General features: G+C 38.1%; 1 protein-coding gene across 5 annotated transcripts in view; it reads left to right on the top strand.

The window, feature by feature from the left end:
* Positions 1-21,277, top strand: part of NBEAL1 (neurobeachin like 1) — a 75,454-nt gene that overhangs the window by 17,965 nt on the left and 36,212 nt on the right. For 3 of the 5 annotated variants that reach the window (XM_083865470.1, XM_083865469.1, XM_083865468.1), the window contains exons 4-17: positions 3,318-3,479; positions 4,771-4,852; positions 5,043-5,170; positions 5,914-5,996; positions 7,628-7,713; positions 9,201-9,507; positions 10,418-10,524; positions 13,934-14,020; positions 15,442-15,525; positions 17,054-17,152; positions 17,255-17,835; positions 18,469-18,601; positions 19,164-19,283; positions 20,456-20,759. In XM_083865470.1, coding sequence (XP_083721596.1) covers positions 3,318-3,479; positions 4,771-4,852; positions 5,043-5,170; positions 5,914-5,996; positions 7,628-7,713; positions 9,201-9,507; positions 10,418-10,524; positions 13,934-14,020; positions 15,442-15,525; positions 17,054-17,152; positions 17,255-17,835; positions 18,469-18,601; positions 19,164-19,283; positions 20,456-20,759 — 2,363 coding nt within the window. Of the gene's footprint in view, positions 1-3,317; positions 3,480-4,770; positions 4,853-5,042; positions 5,171-5,913; positions 5,997-7,627; positions 7,714-9,200; positions 9,508-10,417; positions 10,525-13,933; positions 14,021-14,481; positions 14,500-15,441; positions 15,526-17,053; positions 17,153-17,254; positions 17,836-18,468; positions 18,602-19,163; positions 19,284-20,455; positions 20,760-21,277 lie in introns of those variants that run through there. The other 2 variants (XM_083865471.1, XM_083865472.1) reach the window with 2 other exon arrangements.

Here is a 21,277-nt window from a genome sequence, read left to right as displayed (position 1 = left end):
AGCTAAAATGAGAAACTGACTGCACCAATATTTTTTTTCTTTTTCTCCTTCTATAAATCTTGGTGTGTTTTACAGCTATATGCCTGTGAGACCTTGTGTAGTGAAGGGCTAATGCCAGGAAATTATGAGAAGCTGTTTAGGGAGAAGGCTTGTACAGATTGCTGGACACGACTAACTTTTTGGAAGACAGACATGAAATTTTGTCAATCTAAAACACATGTGGGGGTTTTTAGCATCCAAGAAAATACCAGTTAAGAAATGTAGAGGTTCTATTACAGGTTTGTGGGGGTTTTTTTTCCCTTCCTGAAAGAAGGACTCTTAATTGGCACTACCACTTGCTGATTTAACTCATAAGAGTTTTTTTTTGTTTGTTTGTTTGTTTGTTTTTTTCTCTCTAAATTAGAATACCTAATTTCCTGAAGTCTGCTTTGAAAATGTGAAAGATGCTAAGCAGTACAGAATTAGGAAACCTCTAAATATAGTGTGTATCCAGTATGATTTGACTGTATAAGTAGAGCTTATACAGTTATGCAGCTTATAGGCTTAGATAGCTTCATTCTACCCCTGTCTTTGTATGAAAGATAGGGATGCCTCTATTCTGTATGAAATGGCCCATTGATGATGTTATTAATGGTTTTGCTGAAAAGGTGAATATAACAATGCTAATGGTTTGCTCATTGAGCACAAAAGAGCAGCACACCTGTTATTTCCCTCAAAACATGTATCCATATCATATGTATTTACCATAAAAAGGAAAAAACCTTTACCAGCTGATGGGAGGATTTTTTTTCTCCTCATTGGAGAGGAATTGTCATTTGATTCAATACTTTTAAAAATAACAAAGGCCTCCAGAGTGTTGTCATACTTTTTTCTGCTTTTGTTTTGTATGATCCTTGAGCAAAAGGAGCTTAAAAAGCTCATGCAAAGTACCATAGAAACTGTATTTTATTAACTTGCTGACTTCAAATCCACATAAAAATGATGCAGAAATCATGATAGGAATGCTGATTACATGGTTTGTGTGATTACATGGTGATTGTTGAAAAGTAGTGCCTGGTTTGCTACAGCAGTTTGTTGCCAACTGCTTTTGACTGGCCGAGGAGAATTCCCAGTGTGTGTTTGAGCTGGAATAGGCACATACAATGGGGGTTGATTCAGTTCCCTTTCAGACACCTAACGCAGTTTGCGTGCCTGCATAACCATGTCAACATAATGAAAAAAATATAAATAAAAAGATCCCAAATGTGTCGAGTTCTTTCTCATATTTTTGAGGTAGAGTACTAACAGTCAAATAACAATGTCAGATAGGGTATGTTTTGTATATTAATTTTATTCCTTTCTTTTGGAGTACTTACTTTAAACAGAGAGTCTGGTTGGGAAAAATTGGTACTATGTGTCAACAAATTTAAATCTTTGTTTTAAATCTAAGGCTTTTTTGGTGTTATAGTAGTAATTTTCTCTGGGCAAAACCAAGCTTGATTACTTATGAATATGTACATTTATTTATATACTCTATAGTGTGTTCATTTTGTGTAATGCCAATTAGGATTTCTCATGTCAGTCTCATACATCTCTCCCTAATTCTCATGGGTTGTGCAACACACAGGCAGCTACTGCAAGGAAAACATTCTTTGGGATGTGAGGCACGAAGGGTATGCTGTTTGGTCTCTTGTAAAGCATTTCATGATCTTACTGAAAAAGACTTGTTGGCCATTTTAGGGAATTAGCTTCTGGAGATATGATTTCAGCTCTCAAAAATTACCGTTTTCCCAATACTGGGAGGGAATTATCAGAATCTGAAATAGAGAATCTGAATTATCGTATTATGAGAAACCACACTTGTAGTTCCAGAGAGTGTGGATCTGCCAGCATCTTGAGGGGTGAAGTTGCTATCACAGAAATTAGAATTTCTTTCTTGGCATTTGTGTTGAACAAAAAGCAGTTGCTCTCAGTTTGTGCTTAGTGTTGCTGTCAGTTTAGAGCCTAGGCTATAAAATTTATGTTATAACTCTCTGAATCCCTTGATTTCATGACCTGAAAAGTGAATTGCACGACTGTATGAAGAGGCAACGGAATGAACAGCAGGTGGTTGTCTGTATAAGTGTAGGTAACATTCGTTTTCTAGGATATGGGAGCTGTCACTTATACTTGTCTAGGTGTTTTACTAAACTGTGTCTCTGATTTTCCTGCCTATAAAAGGCTTCCTTTTCAACAGTAGAAGCTAAACAATGGATTGCTCCTCATTTTCCTCCAATAATAGTGATCATAGGATTAGTCACTGCATTTCTACACGTCTTTTTTGTGTTTTTTCTTGCATAGATGCAACACATGCAGCAGTCGTATTAGTGAGGTTTTGAGCTTGCTGAATTTTTTTGTTCTAAGTTTCCTCTGTCTTTGGTTATGTTGAAGGCTTTTGTAACCCGTAAGGCTCTTGTTTGTGTCTTCCTTTTCCTGCATAGAGTTCATAGAGGATGTGTCAGAGTAAAAAGCTGCTGTCAAAGGTTAACTGTTTTAGCATGTGGACAGCAGATAAACAGTTTTCATCCCAAAAAATGTTCTTACAGATCTGTAGATTTCTACTGTTAGTGAAATGGGTTTCCTTATGGTTGTTCCTGGTCATTTTCTTCTATGGTTTTGGATCACTGGAAAAAAAAATTCAACCACAAATAAACCCATTCTTCTCTTCATGTCTTAGTTCCCCCTGGTATGTTTCTAAAAATGTTTTAGTTTGCAGGAAACAGTAGGCAAAAGGTAGTTTTGTGTGGCTTTTTGAAATTTATGTAAGAATGACATGAGGTTCGCTGTGGACAAATACCAACTGGGTATAAATAACTATGTAATAATTGGCATCTCATTTATTTGGACACTTTCAATCTTCACTAGAAAGTTGAAAATGTTCTTCCAGATGTATTCTGTTCTCATGTTTCATTCCACTGTGGCTGTCGCTGGGGATTTCACAGGCCACCTGTTTACCTGATGAAGATCATGCAATTTCTTTCTGGCAGTTAAGGCAGCTCATTGCATGGAGAAGGATTTAGGAAGGCACTTAAGGAACTTTAACACTTCTTTTTTTTTTTTTTTTTTTTTTTTTTTTTTTTTTTTTGTAGTGTTGTTCATTGCTGGGTAAAAGGAAGCTCAAGCTGGTGGCGTATTGCCACCAGATATTTCCTTGTGGTTCATTAGAAAGTGTTTGTGATGTGTCAGGTGGGTGACCTTTCCCACAGAACTTTACTGGAACACTGCATGAGTACATGGAAATCGATTGGCAGCTTGGCATTTGTATGATTAACAATTTTGTGTCTGGCTTTTGTCATTAGGGTGGATGACATTCCACCAGGAATATCGCTGCTTCCTGATAACATTCTTCAGGTCCTCAGGCTCCAGCTGCTACAGTGTGTCCAGAAAATGTCAGATGGCCTGGAAGAGCAGCAGCAGACTCTGTCACTTTTACTTGTCAAATTCTTCATCATCCTTTGCAGGTATTTGTTCTAATTGTTACCTCTGCAAGGCTATTGTTTTGTTTAAGAAATCTTAATGCAGCCTGTAAATACAGATTTTAATGACACGTAGGATGGGATTTGATACCTTCCAGTAGATACAGAGAAATGACACTTCTCACAATCTTCAAAATAAAGGCAGAGGGATAAAAGAGAGGGGAGCAATGCAATCATCTTAGCAATAATGTTTGCAATAGGAATAGAAAGAGATTAAGCACTAAATTCCTTGTAGCTATAGAAGATAAATCTATGGGAATTCAAGATACTATGTACCTCATATAAGAAATACTTCTAAAAGAAAATGTGCACTCTAACAAGTGTTAGCTATGAAATAACTTGAGAGAATTGTACAGGAAGAACTGTTTCACATTCTTAACATGCTTATAATTCCATAAACAGCTTGTGAAACTTATTATTACACTACTCATGCAGCTGATTTCTTTCTGAAACTTCTGCCTGATAGTGTAATTCTGTTGACACAACTGAATAAACTGTTTTTAGGAATCCATTCCTCACTTTCTTCAGTTCGCTGTTGCAAAATGCTTTTAGAGAGAAGCGGATAAAATACAATAGAGAATCTCCTTTAGTGAGAAGTGTTTGAAGCAGCATTTTTGAATCACCTTACCTCTAAAACAATACAAAGAGCTGTATGGCAGTGTTTAAGTATCCTGGAATATTGAATATAAGCTGAGTGGATGGTGGTAATCTGTTTCTGAAGTACAAACTGGTGTCACCTTTACTTGCTGAAAAGTTCTACACCATCACTTCGGTATCTGATCTTTGTAACGTCAAAACTTTAATTCTTAGGAATTCTTAGTTGTTGTTGCTTTATTTTCTAAAGTAATTTATTAGGTGTTTGTTTTGCTCCAGAGAATTTAAAGTGAGTAAATGTTTCTAGGTAATGTTTCCTGAAGTTTTAGAAACTGTATGCACTAGTACAGTGGAAGTTACTGTCTTTGTTATCAGATGCCATTTCTGAGCTTTCTATTTAGAGTGTCCTGGGAATCTGCTTAACCTCTGAAACCCCAAATTCCAGATGGAATTGGCCTGTAGCAGAATGACTTGAATCTTTCTTCCTGTTAGATGAAAACTTGTGAGCTCTGTAACAGTGACAGAAATAAACTTTTAAGTATGTGTAGTCTTTTGGAGAGTATTTTTAAAATGCTGGCATCCTTTTGTATGAATGTAGACAGAATGCTAAAACAAACACTGTTTGAACTATCTTCAAATGGTACACTGTGTACAATCTGTGGTTTTTATGTTGTCTTCACAGGAATTTGGCTAATGTGGAAGAGATTGGGATGTGTTCATACATTAACCATGTTATCACCATGACTACATTGTACATTCAGCAGGTACGTGGTTAATAATTCTTGTCTGGATTTCTGCTATCTGATACCTCCTGCCCCTTTTTATGTGATCTGCTCTTTCAGTAATAGTGTTATGTGGGGAGCAATTTGTAGCCTCAGAACTATTCTGGGGGAGATCAAGATTACTTTTCAACTTCTGGAAATATTCTGACGGTAGCTTTCTTTTTCTCCTCAGTTAAAAAGCAAAACAAAAGAAAAAGAAGTGGAGGATCAGACCCCCATAGAAGAATTTGTGAGACATGCATTGGCTTTCTGTGAAAGTCTGTACGATCCATATCGAAACTGGAGGCAGCGAATTGCAGGGTGTGTGTGGACTAGTATTGCAAATACTGTGGTTTGTGAGAGCTTTAACCATGAATCAGTAGTCACACCACAGAAACATGTTAGGCTTTCTCAAACTGGATATGATTTAAATAACTTTCAAAAATTATAATGTTTTTACTGTTAATATAAAAGCTAAAAGAAAATTAAATTTGAGGGTATATTAAGAGGTAATTGGTTGTAACTGATCACCATGAAGGTGCTTACATTACATTCTCCTTCCAAAAATTGGCCTTTTTTCTAAGCTAGTGGAACAAAGAAGCCAAAAGGAATGTGGTGGGCAGACCTGCTTTAAGGCAAAAGAGGTTATTGAAGTATTATAGATAAATTACATCTTTGAAAATAAATTTATAAGTTTATCAGTAGGATGACATCCTTTTAATTTGATTGTGTGTTCCCTCCAGCCTAGGTACAATAAGCATGGACTAAATAAGAGATTGCTGGCTTTTTTATTTTATTTTTTTTAATTAAACCATTTTGTAAAATGTTAAGCATTTTTAGGTGCAGACTGAATATGTGATTAGCTGTGATTCATGTTTTCAGGATGAAATACTACTTCACTATTCTTTTTCATCCTGTAGGCAAAAGATAACTCCTAATTTTTGGCAGCTTTTTCTACTATGTCATATTGTAATTTCATATTATAAGTCATAAATTAATAAGTAATTCATAAACACAGGTATCATGTCTAATTTCTTTGGTGTATGTTTTTAATGTGATTGCAGACGTTTCCTCAGTACAGTTGAAAGGAGCAGACAGAAGTATAAACCAGCTTCCCTCACTGTTGAATTTGTCCCTTTCTTTTACCGTAAGTATTGCTTAACAGCCTGTTAAAAAATAGGTTTTTTTAGAGGAATGAACTTAGTGAGCCCGAGTAACTTTCTCCTAAGCGTGCCTGATAGTGTAGAAGTTCTTTACTTGCTTTCTGAGGCTGAATGAAGTGGGTTACTTTGGTTGCTTGGTTTTTTGTGCCTGTTCTTTGCTCTGAGCATCACTATTTTGCCATTAAGCTGGAGGGATGGGCAGTGAAGGACTGAAATCAGCCCTTTTCGCAACTATCTGTTAACTTGGTTTTAGCTGAAAATGAAAAAAAAAAAAAAAAGGTTTTATTCATGGAGTGCTAGTGTTTATGAATTTGATTTTTCTAGGTTTGAGTCATAGCTCCTGTTCCTTGAGATGCCATTGCTGTGTACAAAAAATAGGATAGTTGCCAAAAAGAGCAAATTATTGCTGCCAGTAAAATGCCCTTATGTACGTGCCAGAGCCCTGGAAACCCACTCTAAAGGCTGCTCCTGGGGAATGTCATCTATAGGTTCTCTCCTCTCTATTCAGTGCCTTTTCCTGGGGCTCCTCCTAAGTCTCTTAAATATCATACAAAGTCACTGAGCTAAAAGTGTGTTAATTAGCCAACAGATACTCATCTGCTTGTTGGCCAGCTGGCAGAAAGGACAGAGTAATTGCTGAGCATGTGCCTTAAGCATTCTGCCATGCCAGGGCTAATTTGAGGGGGGGTGGTTTCAGTCTACCCAGCCTAATGATTTATTCACAGTCTGCTAGCTGCTGCTCTTTTCATTTTGTCTGAGGTTCTACAAAGATCCAGTGGCTGTAAGTCAAGGAGTGGTGATACTAGCTCACTAACAGTGTGATCATCTGAATAAGCTTTGTTCTGTTTGGAGAACAGATCGGAAAAATAGCTCTGCGTTTTTCCTTTAAAACAGGCTTAGACATTCAGTATATAGTCAAAAATCTTACTTGCCAGTAAGTGGTATTTCCAAAAAGAATCCTTTGTAGTTTCTTGCTGCTGTGTTAGGTCTAGTGTTATTGCTGTAACAACAATATCCAGGTTATATCTATTGCTAGGAGGAGTTCCTGAGGCTGTCTGGGACTAATTTCTATCACATATGGCAAAAGAAGAGATGCAGGATAGTTGTCAGTAAAGAAATTACTGCTAGAAAGGTTACAGATCTGCGCAGGATTCTCTGGCATTAAAGTCAGCAAACTCAGGGAGTGTTATTTTGAGCTACCTGCACTGCCTGTGGCATCAGACTTTTCATGCCAAAGAGTCTCTGAACTTTGTCATGCTTGATAACTTGTGTGTTAGAATGTCCTTCTATTTCTCATTAGCACGGTCAAAATGGACTCATTTTTACATTATGAATCAAGAGCAAAAGTTGTGTGTCTATAGTTCTGTCAGCTGGCATGCGAAGTTTATGCAAGCTGAAGGTGTGGCCCTGTGAATTCCTGATAAATGTGGTAATGTTGTGTTACTTTGATAATGCTGGAATTGGTGTGTTTGTGTCTGAGTTATATAAAACTAAGTGGAGATGATACAGTTGATTTTTTTTTTAAGTTTGTATGATGACAGGGAATAGAGGAGAGGTTTTTTATTTGTTGGTAGGGGTTTTTTTTTTGAGGAAAATCTCCTTTTTATTTAATCAGAATGCTTTCAAGAAAGTGAACATCTCAAGGAAAGCCTAAAATGTTGCCTGCTGCATCTCTTCGGAGCTATTGTGGCTGGTGGTCAGGTAAGGATGCTCTAAATCTTTCAGCTGCTGAAACCTCCAAATGCTTATCCCTTGTTTAAGACTTTTTAATACTCCATAACTTGTAAATGAGAAGAATTTATTATCCATGCTTGATTCTTTTTGTGTTAGGAACTTTGGGATCATTCTGGGCAATAATACCTAAAGGCTAAAAGCTGGGTCCCGATTTCAAGTAACCATAGAAGTTTGCTGTTTAGAACAACTACATGTTCATATGAACTTACTGTAATATTTTAAAGAAAAAATGTGCATAACTAGATTAGGAATTTCCACCTGCAAAGATGAAAGTTTTCAGTTTGAGGCATGAGGTCTTTATAGCTTGGAAGCTGTTTAAAGTCCTCAAAAGAATATGAGGAAAAGAAGGTATTCATCAGCAGCAAAGCCAACATCCACTTTCTCATGTGACTTCTGTAATGTCCTCTTTAGTCTGGTTACAAGCAGCTGCTGTTTCTGATGATCTTGAAGAGAGGGTGTTTCTAAATGTTGCCAGGGATCTGCAAAGCCAGTCTCTGCTCCATCATGGAAGGCAAATGAAGTCTGAGCAGGGTGGCCAGCGGCAGTTGACCTGACTGGTAAAGGGTGTGATCTCACTATACCCAGACAGAGTGATGGGAGCAGCTGTGGTGACTGGAACTAGGATCAATCAGCCCAGCCCACTAGACAAGTCTGTAGTGATAAAGCCTAAAGTCAAGCCAGGCAGTCTGGTCAGCACATCAGAGTCAGGGTTTGCTCTACTGGTGGTAACTAGAGTCAGTCAGGAGGCCAGGGGTTGCCAGCCCCATCCAAAGCCATGATAAGGGCTAAGGTCAAGCTGCAGTGAAGTCAGTGGGTCAGGTTCAAGGCATGACATGGCCAGGCATGGCCATGGCTGCAGTGTAGGTCAAACAAGGAAAAGGGTGAGAGCCAAATCTTGGATGCAGCTCCCTACAGAGGGCAAGGAGTCATTGACAGGGCTTCTCAAACCTCACCACAAGCCTGGGCTCCTGTGCCTATCCAGTCAGGCCCCGGGAAGAAAGGTGAGGAAAATGCATTCAGGGCCCAGGCAAACCTTTGCTAATCATTATGTTCTTACTACATATTCTAAAGTATCATGCATCTCGTAACCTAAAATGAAGACTCAGGTGAAGGTTTGCCTCAAATTAGCAGTTTATCTGGGCTACCTTATAAGAAATTTGTAACATGTATTTAAATTATATTTCCTTTTCTATATAAGCATTCTCTTTGAAAAAGAGATCCTATTTAAGTGAACAAGATGGGATGAATTTCATCTGTAGCCATCAGTATAATCCAAATAGAATGTTTCTTAGTTATTTAACAACTACACTACACAGTTAGTAGGTATAATGATGTATATTGCATGGTTCAGATAACTCAAGTAGAAGCAACTGGGTTTGAAGAGGTTTCAATTCTTCTAAATTATTATTTTTTTTTTTTAATTTTTTTTATTTTTTTGCCTTAATGGTTTTCAGAGGAATGCTCTTCAAGCAGTATCTCCTGCCACCATGGAAGTCTTGATGCGTGTTTTAGCAGACTGTGACAATTGGGACGACAGAAACCCTGAGGAAGTGAGCAGGAAGGCAGAGCTGACTCTGAAGTGCCTGACAGAAGTTGTCCATATCCTCCTGACCAGCAGTTCTGACCAGCGCCAGGTCGAGACAAGTACAATATTGGAGAACTATTTCAAGTTGCTTAATTCAGACCATTCAGCCTTACCCAATCCAAGGAAGTGCAGGCAGTGGGAGAGCAGATTCATAGCACTGCAGATCCAAATGCTGAGTGAGTACACAGTTCCTTCACATATTCTTCAAATATGCTTCAGACAATAACTCTGAAGCAAAAAATACTGACTTGGCTAAGCAACTGAAAAATGTCTATCCTTTCTTCTTAGATATTTCTTGTTTAATCATTTACTAATTAAAAAAATAGAAGAAACCACATCAGATTGCTGCCGTTTAACCAGAGTGTCAAGGTTCATAGACTGAAAGTCTCCATTAAAAGACAAAAACTTTGCTAGGCAGTGACACTTAGCAGAAGTGACACTTACCAGAACCTTAGCAATTGCAGAATAAAACTGTTGTGTAATAAAATAGCCATGTGGTGCTTTTTTGTGATAGTGTGATTTTCAAATGGTATTGTTGTAAATATTGGCAAAAAAGTAGTAGTGTGAAAGAGCTGAGTGTAAGTTTTTGGGTTAGAATTCAGGGGTTTGAGGTATTCCATTTTCATGTTTGGTGTGGGAAATGAAGGTGTTTCTTTTCCCATACTTCCGAGAAAACTGAGGAATAGTATTGTGGCCATGGAGAATGCTTACAGTATAAGGTGCTGTAGAATGCAGAGTAATTAGTTGTTGAGGAAACAAGTGTTCATGTGCTGTAAAAAAAACCAGTAATGCTGCTTATGTACTCACAATTGGCAATGACTTGAAACAAAGCCCCAAAGCAAAGATCTTCATTAGCTGAAATTTCTCCATAATATTAGGCTATGTGGTAATTTTTAAATTGTCAAAATGTTTAGCTTTAGGCGCAGCGATTTTTTCTTAAAATGCATATAGTTATTGATCAAAAATGCCGAGCATATAATTTGTCTAATTTTTTCCTGACGTGTATTAAGAAATGTGCAGGAAAAAATGCTTGATGGATTTGAGAGGTGTTTTGTCTTTAATGGCAGTTCTGTTTTGATTTTACAGATACCATCACAGCCATGTTAGACTGCACAGATAGGCCTGTTCTACAGGCAATTTTCCTTAACAGTAACTGCTTTGAGCATCTCATTCGGCTGCTGCAGAACTGCAAGGTAAGTTCTCCCTTATCAGCATATTTTTAACAAAACCTGCCTTGTATTAGTACTAATGAAGTTGAGGTGTCTCGTGTCTGTCTTGTGGTTAAAGCAATGCATACTTACTTTGAGTCCTGAGCAAAATACCTTTACAGACCCTGTTCAGGCTCTAAAATCTATTATGATGCTGTATCTTTGAATCTCTGCTGAATCTTTTCTTCCTGTTAAAATCTCTCAGATGTCTGACTTTGAGCTAAGCATGATGACCTCTAAGAATATGTCTGATTAAAAAAATCAGTCACCCCAGCCTTTTTATTTAGGTTTTTATCGTGGGGTTTGGTTTTTTTGCTTCTATTTCTTTTATATTCTACCATTGGATTACTAGAAAGTCACTTTACAACTGCTGCCAGATGGAGGTCTGAATTCTAATTTCAAAGAAATGGTTTTCCATTTAAAAAACATCTTTCTGGTATGCCACTGTAAGGGTTTCAAACTGTGTGTGGCTGACATAAAACATGAGCTCAAGCTGTTAAAAATGTTCCTCAATTTTTCCTTTTCTACATAGGATTTAGGGTTTTCATATCAACCACAAATGGTCATAATTTGCAGACTTCCACTGATTGCACTGATATAATTTTTCCTGGTGTGAAAGAACACAGATATGATGTAACTCTCTGCACTGTTTTATTTCTCTCTTTGTGATATGTTAGTGACATAGCTGTTTGGAGCTCTTCTGATACTAGATAATTTAATGCTAGCTATGGTGTGCAATTGGTTTCTAATCCATTTAGATTCTGGATTAGAATGTATTTCAGTGCTATGATGTATTAAAAATAAAGGTGTTTGGATTATGTTCTAATTGAAATTATAATCAGTGGCAGAATGCCAACTGACTTGAAGTGTTTTGAATAGTCTGTAGTTTTATTATGTCCTTCTGAAAATACATGAAAATACATTGTTTGACCTTTCCATTCTTCTGTGTTTGGGAAGCTGCTTATTTTTGTACTAACCTTGTACTCTATAAGAAACTCCTTTTTTAGTTTCTTCTAAAATCATCAACAGTGTGATGTTTACCTCTTCCTGGAGACTCTTAGCTGTGTTCCTGCCTCATAAACAAGTGGTGAAATTAAAGAAAGCAGGAACAGCTGCTCTATTTTTTCTTGCAGTTTGCTGTTTTTATTTTTATTCTGCCTGTCTGTATGTTACAAGATACGCTCTTTTCAGGTTTTTTCCAAGGATGCAGTCTCACATACCACTGTGTTGTTTAGAGATCAGTGCTGCCAGTTTGGTACACAGTGTGCTTTTTTAGTCTTTCTCAGGCAAAATACCTCCCCAGATGAGAAGTGGGAGAGACAGAGTCAGGGCAGGTGTTGCAGTATATTTGTACTTCCAAATAATACTGTGTCTCCATTCTTTTTCAAAGCCAAAGAGCAAAGATGGATTTAGCTGTGGAATTAGGATTTCTCCCTATTAGCTGGGGGTGGAGACCCTAGTTCTAGATTTTATTCCTTCATTTGTGAAAATTGCCTCTGGGTTCCTGAGCAAGCTGTGTATGGAAAGCATGTTCTGCATTTCTACAGAGAGCATGAGAGTCCATACCCATATCTGAAACTCAGGAAGCTATTGGATCTTCTGCAAACTTGAAATGCAAGTAATTTCTGTGGAAAGGAGGAGTAAAGAAAATCCATACCACTATTTCTGCCAAAGATATCCCATAGAACTTGGGGTATTCAAGGCTGTATTTCTACTTGTACTTCCTAGTCATTTGCTGTATAACGATCTTCTAAGATGTAAATCCTCTTTTTTCCTCCATATTTGCTGGTTTTAAGGCTCATGGGAAAACTATCTTTCCTTAACTATGTTTTAGGGTTAGATCTACACAAAAGCTTTTCAAAACTGCTTGGTTAAGTTTTGATGATATGAATGTTACTTTTTGCCAGTGATATCCAAAAAGAGGGACTGTAATTTAGAGGTATCAGGAGGTGCTTATTCTGCACTGAGAGTCATTTAACAAACTGGTATGTCGGTGCTGAATCTTTTCTCATCTGTTTAACTGTCTCAGAGGTCAGTCTTTGAGCAAAGCACAATGACCTCTGACAGTAAGTCTGATTGAAAGAAAAAGATGTGTTTTTTGAACAGCTTTAAAATGAAAAAATTAAAACCTTGTAGACATTGTAAAAAGAAATCTATTTTTCCTTTTCATGTGCCTTATGAGAAATGAAGAAACTCATACCAAAAGCTTGATGGATTCTTCATTTTAGCATTGTCTGCATTTGCTTTTGTTTAATGTTCTTACTCTTGCTAGTGTTATAGTCCTCTGAGACATGTTATAGTTACTCTGCATTGTTAAGTGCTCTTAACTGTGATGTACCTTTGAAAGTGTTTCTAACTATGTGCTTTCACACATATGTAAGTCAAAGTTGTACCTTGAGTGTTGTTCTTTGTTTTGCCCTAATCTATGGAAGTCAATTTCTCAGGTTGTTCCTCTGCAGGGAGACTAAGATAGCAGATAATGGAACAAAATGTGTGTGTGTGTTTGGGGGGGAAATGCTTAGGTTTTATTCACTAAAGGAAAGTGTGGGGTTTTTTTAAAGGAACTTCTGGAACATTTTGGTCAGGGTTTTTTTTAATGCCTCAATAGAATCTTAAAACAGAAGAAGGTAAATTTTAGTTCTGATTACATTAGAGCTAAATTTGGCACACAAATTGACTACAATTGATTATGAATTTGGGTGAGTTTGAAACTGTCAAATTCAGGTACTGACCAGGAATTTAGCTACTGAACACAGAACAGCTCCTTAGATGAAGGTGCAGTTTAGGTATATGTTTGATTTAAAGCTATTTGCAACCTGTCTGATTCTTAGGATGATGGCAGAGATATTTTGCCCTTCTTCCTGTCCCAAAGACTGTGTGCCCCAGAAATTCTGCTACTGTGCTGTTTGAAGATGAAAATATTCTGTCTAGGTATCTTCAGCTTTCACCTAGGGTGGAAAATGGTGAAACATCTGTATCCATTTCCTTGTTAATGCCCCGCTCTTGTCTTTATTTCTTACAAGTAAATTTCTTAGAACTCTGTCATGTTGCATATTGTGAATGAAATCACAGTTGCTAAGCCAGAGACGAGTATAAATTCCAGATAAATCTCTCTCTTTGTCTCAGTGATTACATATTTTCATTTATTTTTTTGGGGGAAAAAAAGTAATTGCTCTTCAGCAAAAATGCAATGTAATCTTCAGTATTTTAAGAATTAACAGAAGACTAAAACTAATGGAGGATTGTCTTGCCAGTGTGAGAGCTTTATTTTCTACCTTTCCCCCCCCACCTTTTCTGTTTTTGTATGTAAAATACAAATCTAAGGCAGCCTCCACAGATTGGGCTGCAGGTAACTGTTTAATGCAATTATTTCCATTATTCTTGTCTCTAACAGCTGTTTTTAAATGCTAACAATAAAGTGGCAGACAAGAGTGAGAAAGACCTTACCAACAAATTACTGACAGAAATGAATGAGGACCAGGTACCTACCTAAACTGTATTTTGCTTCAATTGAAGTCAAGACACAATCACAGGAAAATTGATTCCTGTGCTTCACCTTAACCATCCTCCTTAAGCTTTCTGCAGCAAGATGAACTTACGATGCTGCACAGATCAGTGTTTCCTGTCTCTGAAAAATGATTTTTCTGAACAACAGATTGAATTCAGTCCATGTTTTATTCATCTGCTTCAAACTGCAGATATTAGCAATAGAATGAGGATCAGTTATGCTTCTGTTAAGGAAAAGGTGAAGTACATGAATGGGATTCAAATTAATTCTCTCAACCTGGTGGTGATTTTTTCCCCTCCTTTTCCTCTTTTTTGCTCTTTGTCTCAGCACTGTGGTGTTTTGGATTCTGGGGCCTTGTTTGTGAATCTCAATGGTTGTGTTTGGTGTCCTGATTCTTTGCTTGTCATCAAGAACAGATGTTCACAAAACAATGGACAGGCTGAATCAGGGAGGTAGGAATAGCCTGTTGCTTCACTTTTCCCAAATACTGTGGAAAGTTTAAAATACACATTTTTGTATTAATTTTATGGTAGAATTATTTGTTCTGATTAAAAATGTAAAAAAATGCTGAATACAAGGGATGGTTATTTACAAATTGCGATTTTTAACTAATAGCTTTGGCTTTTTTGGACACAGCACAATGCTCTAACCGCATGTAAATGTTTCTTCACATCTAATAGTCTTCTGATTCTTGACATTTCACTTTCAAAGTATGTCTGAGGTGCATGTAGTATTTCAGAGATGGTGAAACAATATGTTTGTTTGCACAGTGTTGCTAATTAGGTTTACTGATGAATGCAAAAGAGTGCTCCAGCATTTTTGTTCTTAAAACCGTCATAGAAATATCAATATAAATAAGAATTATAGAAAAAAAACCTCAAGAGATTGCTTAAATTGGAGAGAGAGGTGTTGAATCAGTGCAATGAGGCTATGGGTGAGGCAGCCACCTAACTGTGCTGGTGTGACTTATCTCTTACACTTGTGAGGTGCTGCATTGGTTTGCAGAGCCTTGGATGGAAAATAAGTCCTTTTATATGAACTGCAGATTTTCCAGCAGCACACACACATACACTGCAAGAGATTTCCTTATTGTTTTCCTCCCTCCCTCTTGAGATTGTCCATTAGACGCATGAGGAAAACTTGTTTGTCCATCAGAATATTTGAGGTGTACTTTGTGTTGCGAATGCTTCTCTCCTCTTGAAGTCTGTGGTTAGTTGTCCACTGTGATGTAATTTCTTGTAGGCTGTGGGGTTTGAAATTTTGACTGGGGAACTGATTTTTGAAGCATGTTACCAAACTCTTGGTTTCCCTCCTGGCAGGAGGGCACAGCACAGATTTTGGAGCTGAACTGTCTTTGCATATCTGTATATGACTCCTGTACCTGCTCCTTTCAGGTGTTTCAGGGACACCTGGACTCCTTGGCAGTATCAACCATTCAAGCCCTCACAGCAGTAATGCACAAGTCTCCAGCTGCAAAGGTAACAGTGTCTATGCAGAGGGCTGTTTGCAGTTTCTTGATCTTGTTTCCCGTTAGTGTTTTTATCACAATACCTTGGTAGATCTTGCTAATGGAGATGAGCAGATTGTGGTCACACATTTGTGCCAGATAGGAATAGCTGATTAGCATTCCTTATCCCTTTATATTTGTCTAATGGCTGGACACTGAGTCATCTTTCTGCCAAAACTGGAAGATCTGAGTATGATGGCAGATGGAACCTTTGTAAAGGAAGTACATTGTTACTTGTCCCATGGATATATAGGGTAGACTTAGTGGGTATTTGCAGGAATTCTCTGGCAACTGTTTGTGTTGTGGTTTCACATGGCTTTAAACTAAGCCAGGACAGTATTGCTGTCCAGCTGGTGGTCATGCCATTGCCCTGTGCCCTTCCTTGGTAGTTATTTTACCAGTGATCGGGTAAATGGATAGGTTGTGGTTAGTTTGTGATTCTGACTGGAATCTAAGCCTGTGGAAAAATAGTATATTTATTCCTGGATTGCTGAGTTCATTAAGTTTAACCCTTAGCTGACTGATTCCTTTGACTTGGCACAGTTAAAGGGATGTGACTGTACACTGGAGGATAAAGGAAGAGTGAGAATCATTTATTTTGTCGCTACTTGCGGTACGCATTAAGGGAGAGACAACAGGAGCTGTTATGCTCCTGCAGAGCATTACTGAAAAAGCTTATACCTCCGCTGACTCTGGAAAGCCTGGGAAGAGTTGTATGTTGGAGGTGGGGACTAGCTGGGATTCACCAGAGTCAGAGTTTTCAATTGTACTTCTGCTGTAATGTATGTATTTTTTCTTTCCATGTTTACGTAAGTAATCACCTCACTTCTTCTGGAAGATTTATTCTTTAAAAAAAACCAGTTTCAGCACAACTATAGCCAGGAGAAGGATATCCATTCTATATGATGTGTTGGCTGTTTAATAATTAAACCATAAGTGGATACTACCATTTGAATTTTGCTGGTGTTTTTGTTTTTTTTTTTGGTAAAGTCAATTAGTTTTCAGGAAAACTTCATTGGAACACTCCTCTAATTTTTAAAGGGTTTAGGACAGGTGGTTTTAATCTGATCTAGAAAAACTTTTACTAAGAGATTAATATTTGAATACTTCTGCGTATCTATGTAAACATTTCGTGCAGTAGTTTGCACTAAAAAGATGAGAAATGAAGCTTTTTGTTCTTTGTGATATTATTAACATTTGGGTTATACCAAAGTAGTTATATTCTTTCATAGGTAATTAATAAAATAATACTTTGAACTTTTATTTATCTGTGTGCTGCAGTGAAATGCTTCTCACCTGCAGCATTCTAGGGACAGTAGAATGAACAGGTTATCAAAAATAGATTTCTAACGTGCAATTATTACATTCTAATTATTATTTGTCTAATACTGCATTAAATTTTCTAAATTAAAATTAAAACTTGCTTGTCTACCTGCTGCAAGAGACAAGCACTTTTTGTCCGTTTTATTTGTTAGTGAGACTGGAACTTTTATCCTCAGGAGGTCTTCAAGGAGAGGATTGGGTACGCACACATATATGAGGTACTGAAGTCACTGGGTCAACCATCTCGGGAATTGCTGGAAGAACTCATGAATATGGTGAGCTGTGCTTGCTTTGGAGCAGAAATGCTTACATCCTTCAACAGTACTTCTGTCCCGGCCTTATTGTATTTCATGTCTGAGTTCCCTGCTGTTTTTCAGGCTGTTGAAGGTGACCACATGGCTGTTGGGATACTTGGCATTAGTAATGTCCAGCCCTTACTGCTGCTCATCCAGTGGCTTCCAGAACTAGAATCACATGAGCTGCAGATTTTCATCTCCAACTGGTTGAGGCGAATCTGCTGCATTGACAGACAGAGCCGCGCCACGTGTGTCAACGCAAACATGGTCATCCGTATCATCGAGACCCTCAATTCCCACTCGGTGCTCCACTGCGCTTGTGCAGAGAACCTGATTGCTCTGCTGGGCTCCCTGGGGAGCCAGTCCATGGGCTCCGAGGAGCTGCTCCAGCTGGTGCGGCTGCTGCGGCCGGAGGAGCCGCGGGGCGCTCACCCGTACGTGGTGCCGGTGCTGCGCGCGCTGCTGGCCATGGCGCGGAAGCAGGGCCTGGCCTGCGCCCTGCAGTACTTCAACCTGCACCACAGCATGGCCGGCATCGCCCTGCCCGCCATCCACCGCTGGCCGGGCTCCGCCTTCTCCTTCAACGCCTGGCTCTGCCTCGACCAGGACCGCGTGGAGCCCGGCACGGCTGGCAAAAGTGGCAAGAGGAAGCAGCTATATAGGTACGGTTACTGTAACTGCTGCAACCTACAGGTGTCGGCCATCTGTGCTGTATGGTGCCCCATGACACGTGGTGCTTCTGCTTGTCTTCATTGAGGGCAATCCTTGATGCCTAGTCTGGAAAGGGAGAGCTTTCAGCTGTCACCAGAGCCAAGTTCTGTCACAGAAATAACATGTAGTGTCTCTGTTGTAATGTCTTGTCATCTACAGTTTCAACATCCATGACTCCAAATTATGGTAAGGTTCATTGCGTAAACAAAGCTGTGCTAAAAACCAAAACCCAATCCCTCCAACCCACCAGCTGAAACCTGAACAGCCTTCACACAGTTTGTTGTAAAGGCAATGAAGTCTGGATTTGTAGAAGAGCACAAGTGAGAAGGCACCTTCATGGTGCTTAAGTAGCGCATATTGCCAGAAATGCTTCTTGATATAATTCAGCTTTCTGGGTACTAACAGAAGCAAACAAAATGTTTTTGTTTTTTTTTTTTTTTTTTTTTTTTAAATAAGAGGAGTAACAGTCACATAGTAAATATTGGACCACCACCAAACTGGATTGAGTGGATTTTCTTCTTAATGTATGTATTGTTAGGTGGTAGTTTTGATGAAGCAAGTCCTTGATTGTGTGTCTTTTGTAGCTTTTTTACAGGAAGTGGTATGGGATTTGAAGCCTTCATTACATGCTCAGGGGTGTTAGTGGTTGCAGTGTGCACAAAGAGGGAATATGCAACAGTGATGCTGCCTGACCACTGTTTTTTTGACTCTCTCTGGGTAAGATTTGATACTGACAAATACTTTGTTTAGGATTATATTGTTAGCTCAGAAGTCAAAATTATGGTTTTTTGATAGTTTTACAAAAAGTCTGTTTTATAATATTGCAGTAATCCATTGCAGAAGAGCAGATTTAATCTCAAATAATGCAAGAAATTTTCATATAGATTAGTTGTTGATTGAGCTAATTTATGCATGTATATTAGGCATTTTTTATTGATTAAGCTTGTTACAGCATTAGAAGTTTTTTAATATTAAATTAAAACAATCATAGGTGGTTGTGGTGCTGTTTCTGCCTTACCCTTTTATATTCCTGTACTTAGGAACTGATGTGCATTACTATAAAAGAGCTGTATCTTTCTCTTCAAAAACCTATGTATATGTAAACATTACATTTACCACTTTAAAATGGAAGCAGCAGGTGACCTTATATTCTTGTTGATGCTTTGGATTTATTTTAAGTGCTTTCCTCACCAGCTTAGTAGAGATAAAGTTAAATAGTTTCACATAGTAATTTCCCTGCTCTTAATAATGACTTAATTATTTTTTCTTGCTTAACCAGCACAACATAACTATTGTTCACGTGCCTGGGAAGAGACCCTTTGGTCAGAGCCTTGTGTATATCTATGTCAATGGACAGCAGAAGGTCTCTGCCCCGCTTCGATTCCCTGCAATGAATGAAGTAAGTGCCTTTCTGAGCTATTCCCTGGTAGGATGAGCTTTCATATGAGAGTTCAGACTGTTGCTAATAATGTTCAGCTTTGGATACTGGCCAGAATATAATTTTGGAGTGTAACTAACCATTAAGTAGTGCTTATTTAGTCATCTCAATTTAAAAACAAAGCAAAAAACTCTACTAGATGACATTGATTAAATCATGGGGTTTTCCGCAAAATAATTGCCTGAGCATATTGACATAATTTATGGTGACATCCTAATAAATGACAGTTCTGCCAGTAGGATTGATGTAACAGTACTCAATGAGGAATATTCCCAGTTATTTTCAGTATTTTCATTTGTTTTTTACTTGTGTTTTTTGAATGTTTCCTTAATATGCTATTCCTTATTCCTTTGGTGACTGAACAAGCACTTTACATACAGTTAATCTAACCATTTTGGATGTGTACACATTTAGTAATACACTAGCCATCAAAATGAGTGTATGCCCTGTTTAATTTCCTCTGTAAGCTTTGTTCATTCCTTTTGGGGAAGAAATTTATATTCAACTGGGCTACAGCACCCATTCTTCCCTCTTTTTAAGTTCTAATTTGATATTTGTTAAGTATGTTGAAAAAACAGTTAATTTGGGTGCTGTAATGGTAAAATCAGTATAAAACTTAAAAATTAAGTAAGAGTAAGTGTAGTTTTCATTTCAAGATAAAACTCTGGTTTTGGCCCATCTGTAGAATAAACATTATAAATCTCAAGGTAATTAAAAGTAGGGCAAGTAATCTTACCACGAGAGCCTCTCTTTGAGTGGGCTAACTGATATGAGAAATGCACAGTAGCAGATATGGTGGGCTAGTATTTTGGAATATAACCTAGAAGAGGAGTACTTACAGAGGGGTATCAGGAGCACTGTCCTTCCTGGCTGTGCTTGTGCCAGAGGTCATGCAACACTTGAGGTAAGCAAATTGTTCTTAGTTGGAAAAAGGGTGTTCTCTCCTGTTATGAAAAGTATATGCTCTAGTTTTTGGCCTACTGCGATGGATTGCTTGTTTTTCCAGGCTTGACAGAACTTGTTGCTTGTGGTTTCATTTATTAAGTTCAGATTTGCCAGATGCAGTCTTCAGATTTAAAGCTTAGATTTACAGCGTGTGTTTTGTTTTCCTTCTTCCATGTACCCCCCTCCAGTCTTTTACTTCTTGCTGCATTGGTTCAGCTGGTCAAAGAACAACAACTCCTCCTCCATCTCAGATCCCAGATCCGCCTTTCTCCTCCCCGGTCATGCCTCATCGGACATCGCTCGGGGGCATTCTCGCTACAGGAAGTTGGGGTGGGGCGCTTGGAAAACCAGAGTTCATCACCAAAATGATCTCAGCAGGGACTCAGGATAGTGAATGGGGGTGTCCAACATCTTTGGAGGGCCAACTTGGATCAGTTATTGTCTTCCATGAAGCATTGCAGCCTTCTCAGGTGAAAGCATTATATTTAGCAGGTACGTGGTGATTGTACTGGTTTTAGCAAAGTAAAAGGAATGAGTTATGAACATGACCCCATTAAGCTTTGCTCTACACAGACATAATTAAGAATTTACAATCCAGAAGAGCTGCAGAGCTGACCTAAGTGAGAGGGCTTTAAAACAAATAAGCTTAACATTTAATAAGCGTGTTATGAAGTTTGATTTTAAAATATTTTATTTGCATAAGCTCATCTGTTTATCATATGTGCAGACCTGCAAAATTAAAATGTTAGGTAATAATTTCACTTGTAAATTCTGAATTTTTACTACTGTTTGCCTACATATGCTTACAGTTGAGACTGTAAGTATTGCCTTTATTTGTTAGGCCACTTAAAGGTTATTTATGCTTGAGGATTTTTCCATAAGAATCAATAATTAAGTGGTCATTTTAAAGAAAATACTCTGAAAGCTGTGTTGTACGGTTCAAAGTGTGAAAAGTATTAAGTTCCATAATGACTCAAGGTTGTCACAGATTGACATTGAAACACTTGCAT

Source organism: Zosterops lateralis (genome assembly GCF_965231275.1).
Source record: "Zosterops lateralis genome assembly, chromosome: 7".
Taxonomy (NCBI): domain Eukaryota; kingdom Metazoa; phylum Chordata; class Aves; order Passeriformes; family Zosteropidae; genus Zosterops; species Zosterops lateralis.
This window is presented reverse-complemented; position numbering and strand designations above follow the sequence as displayed.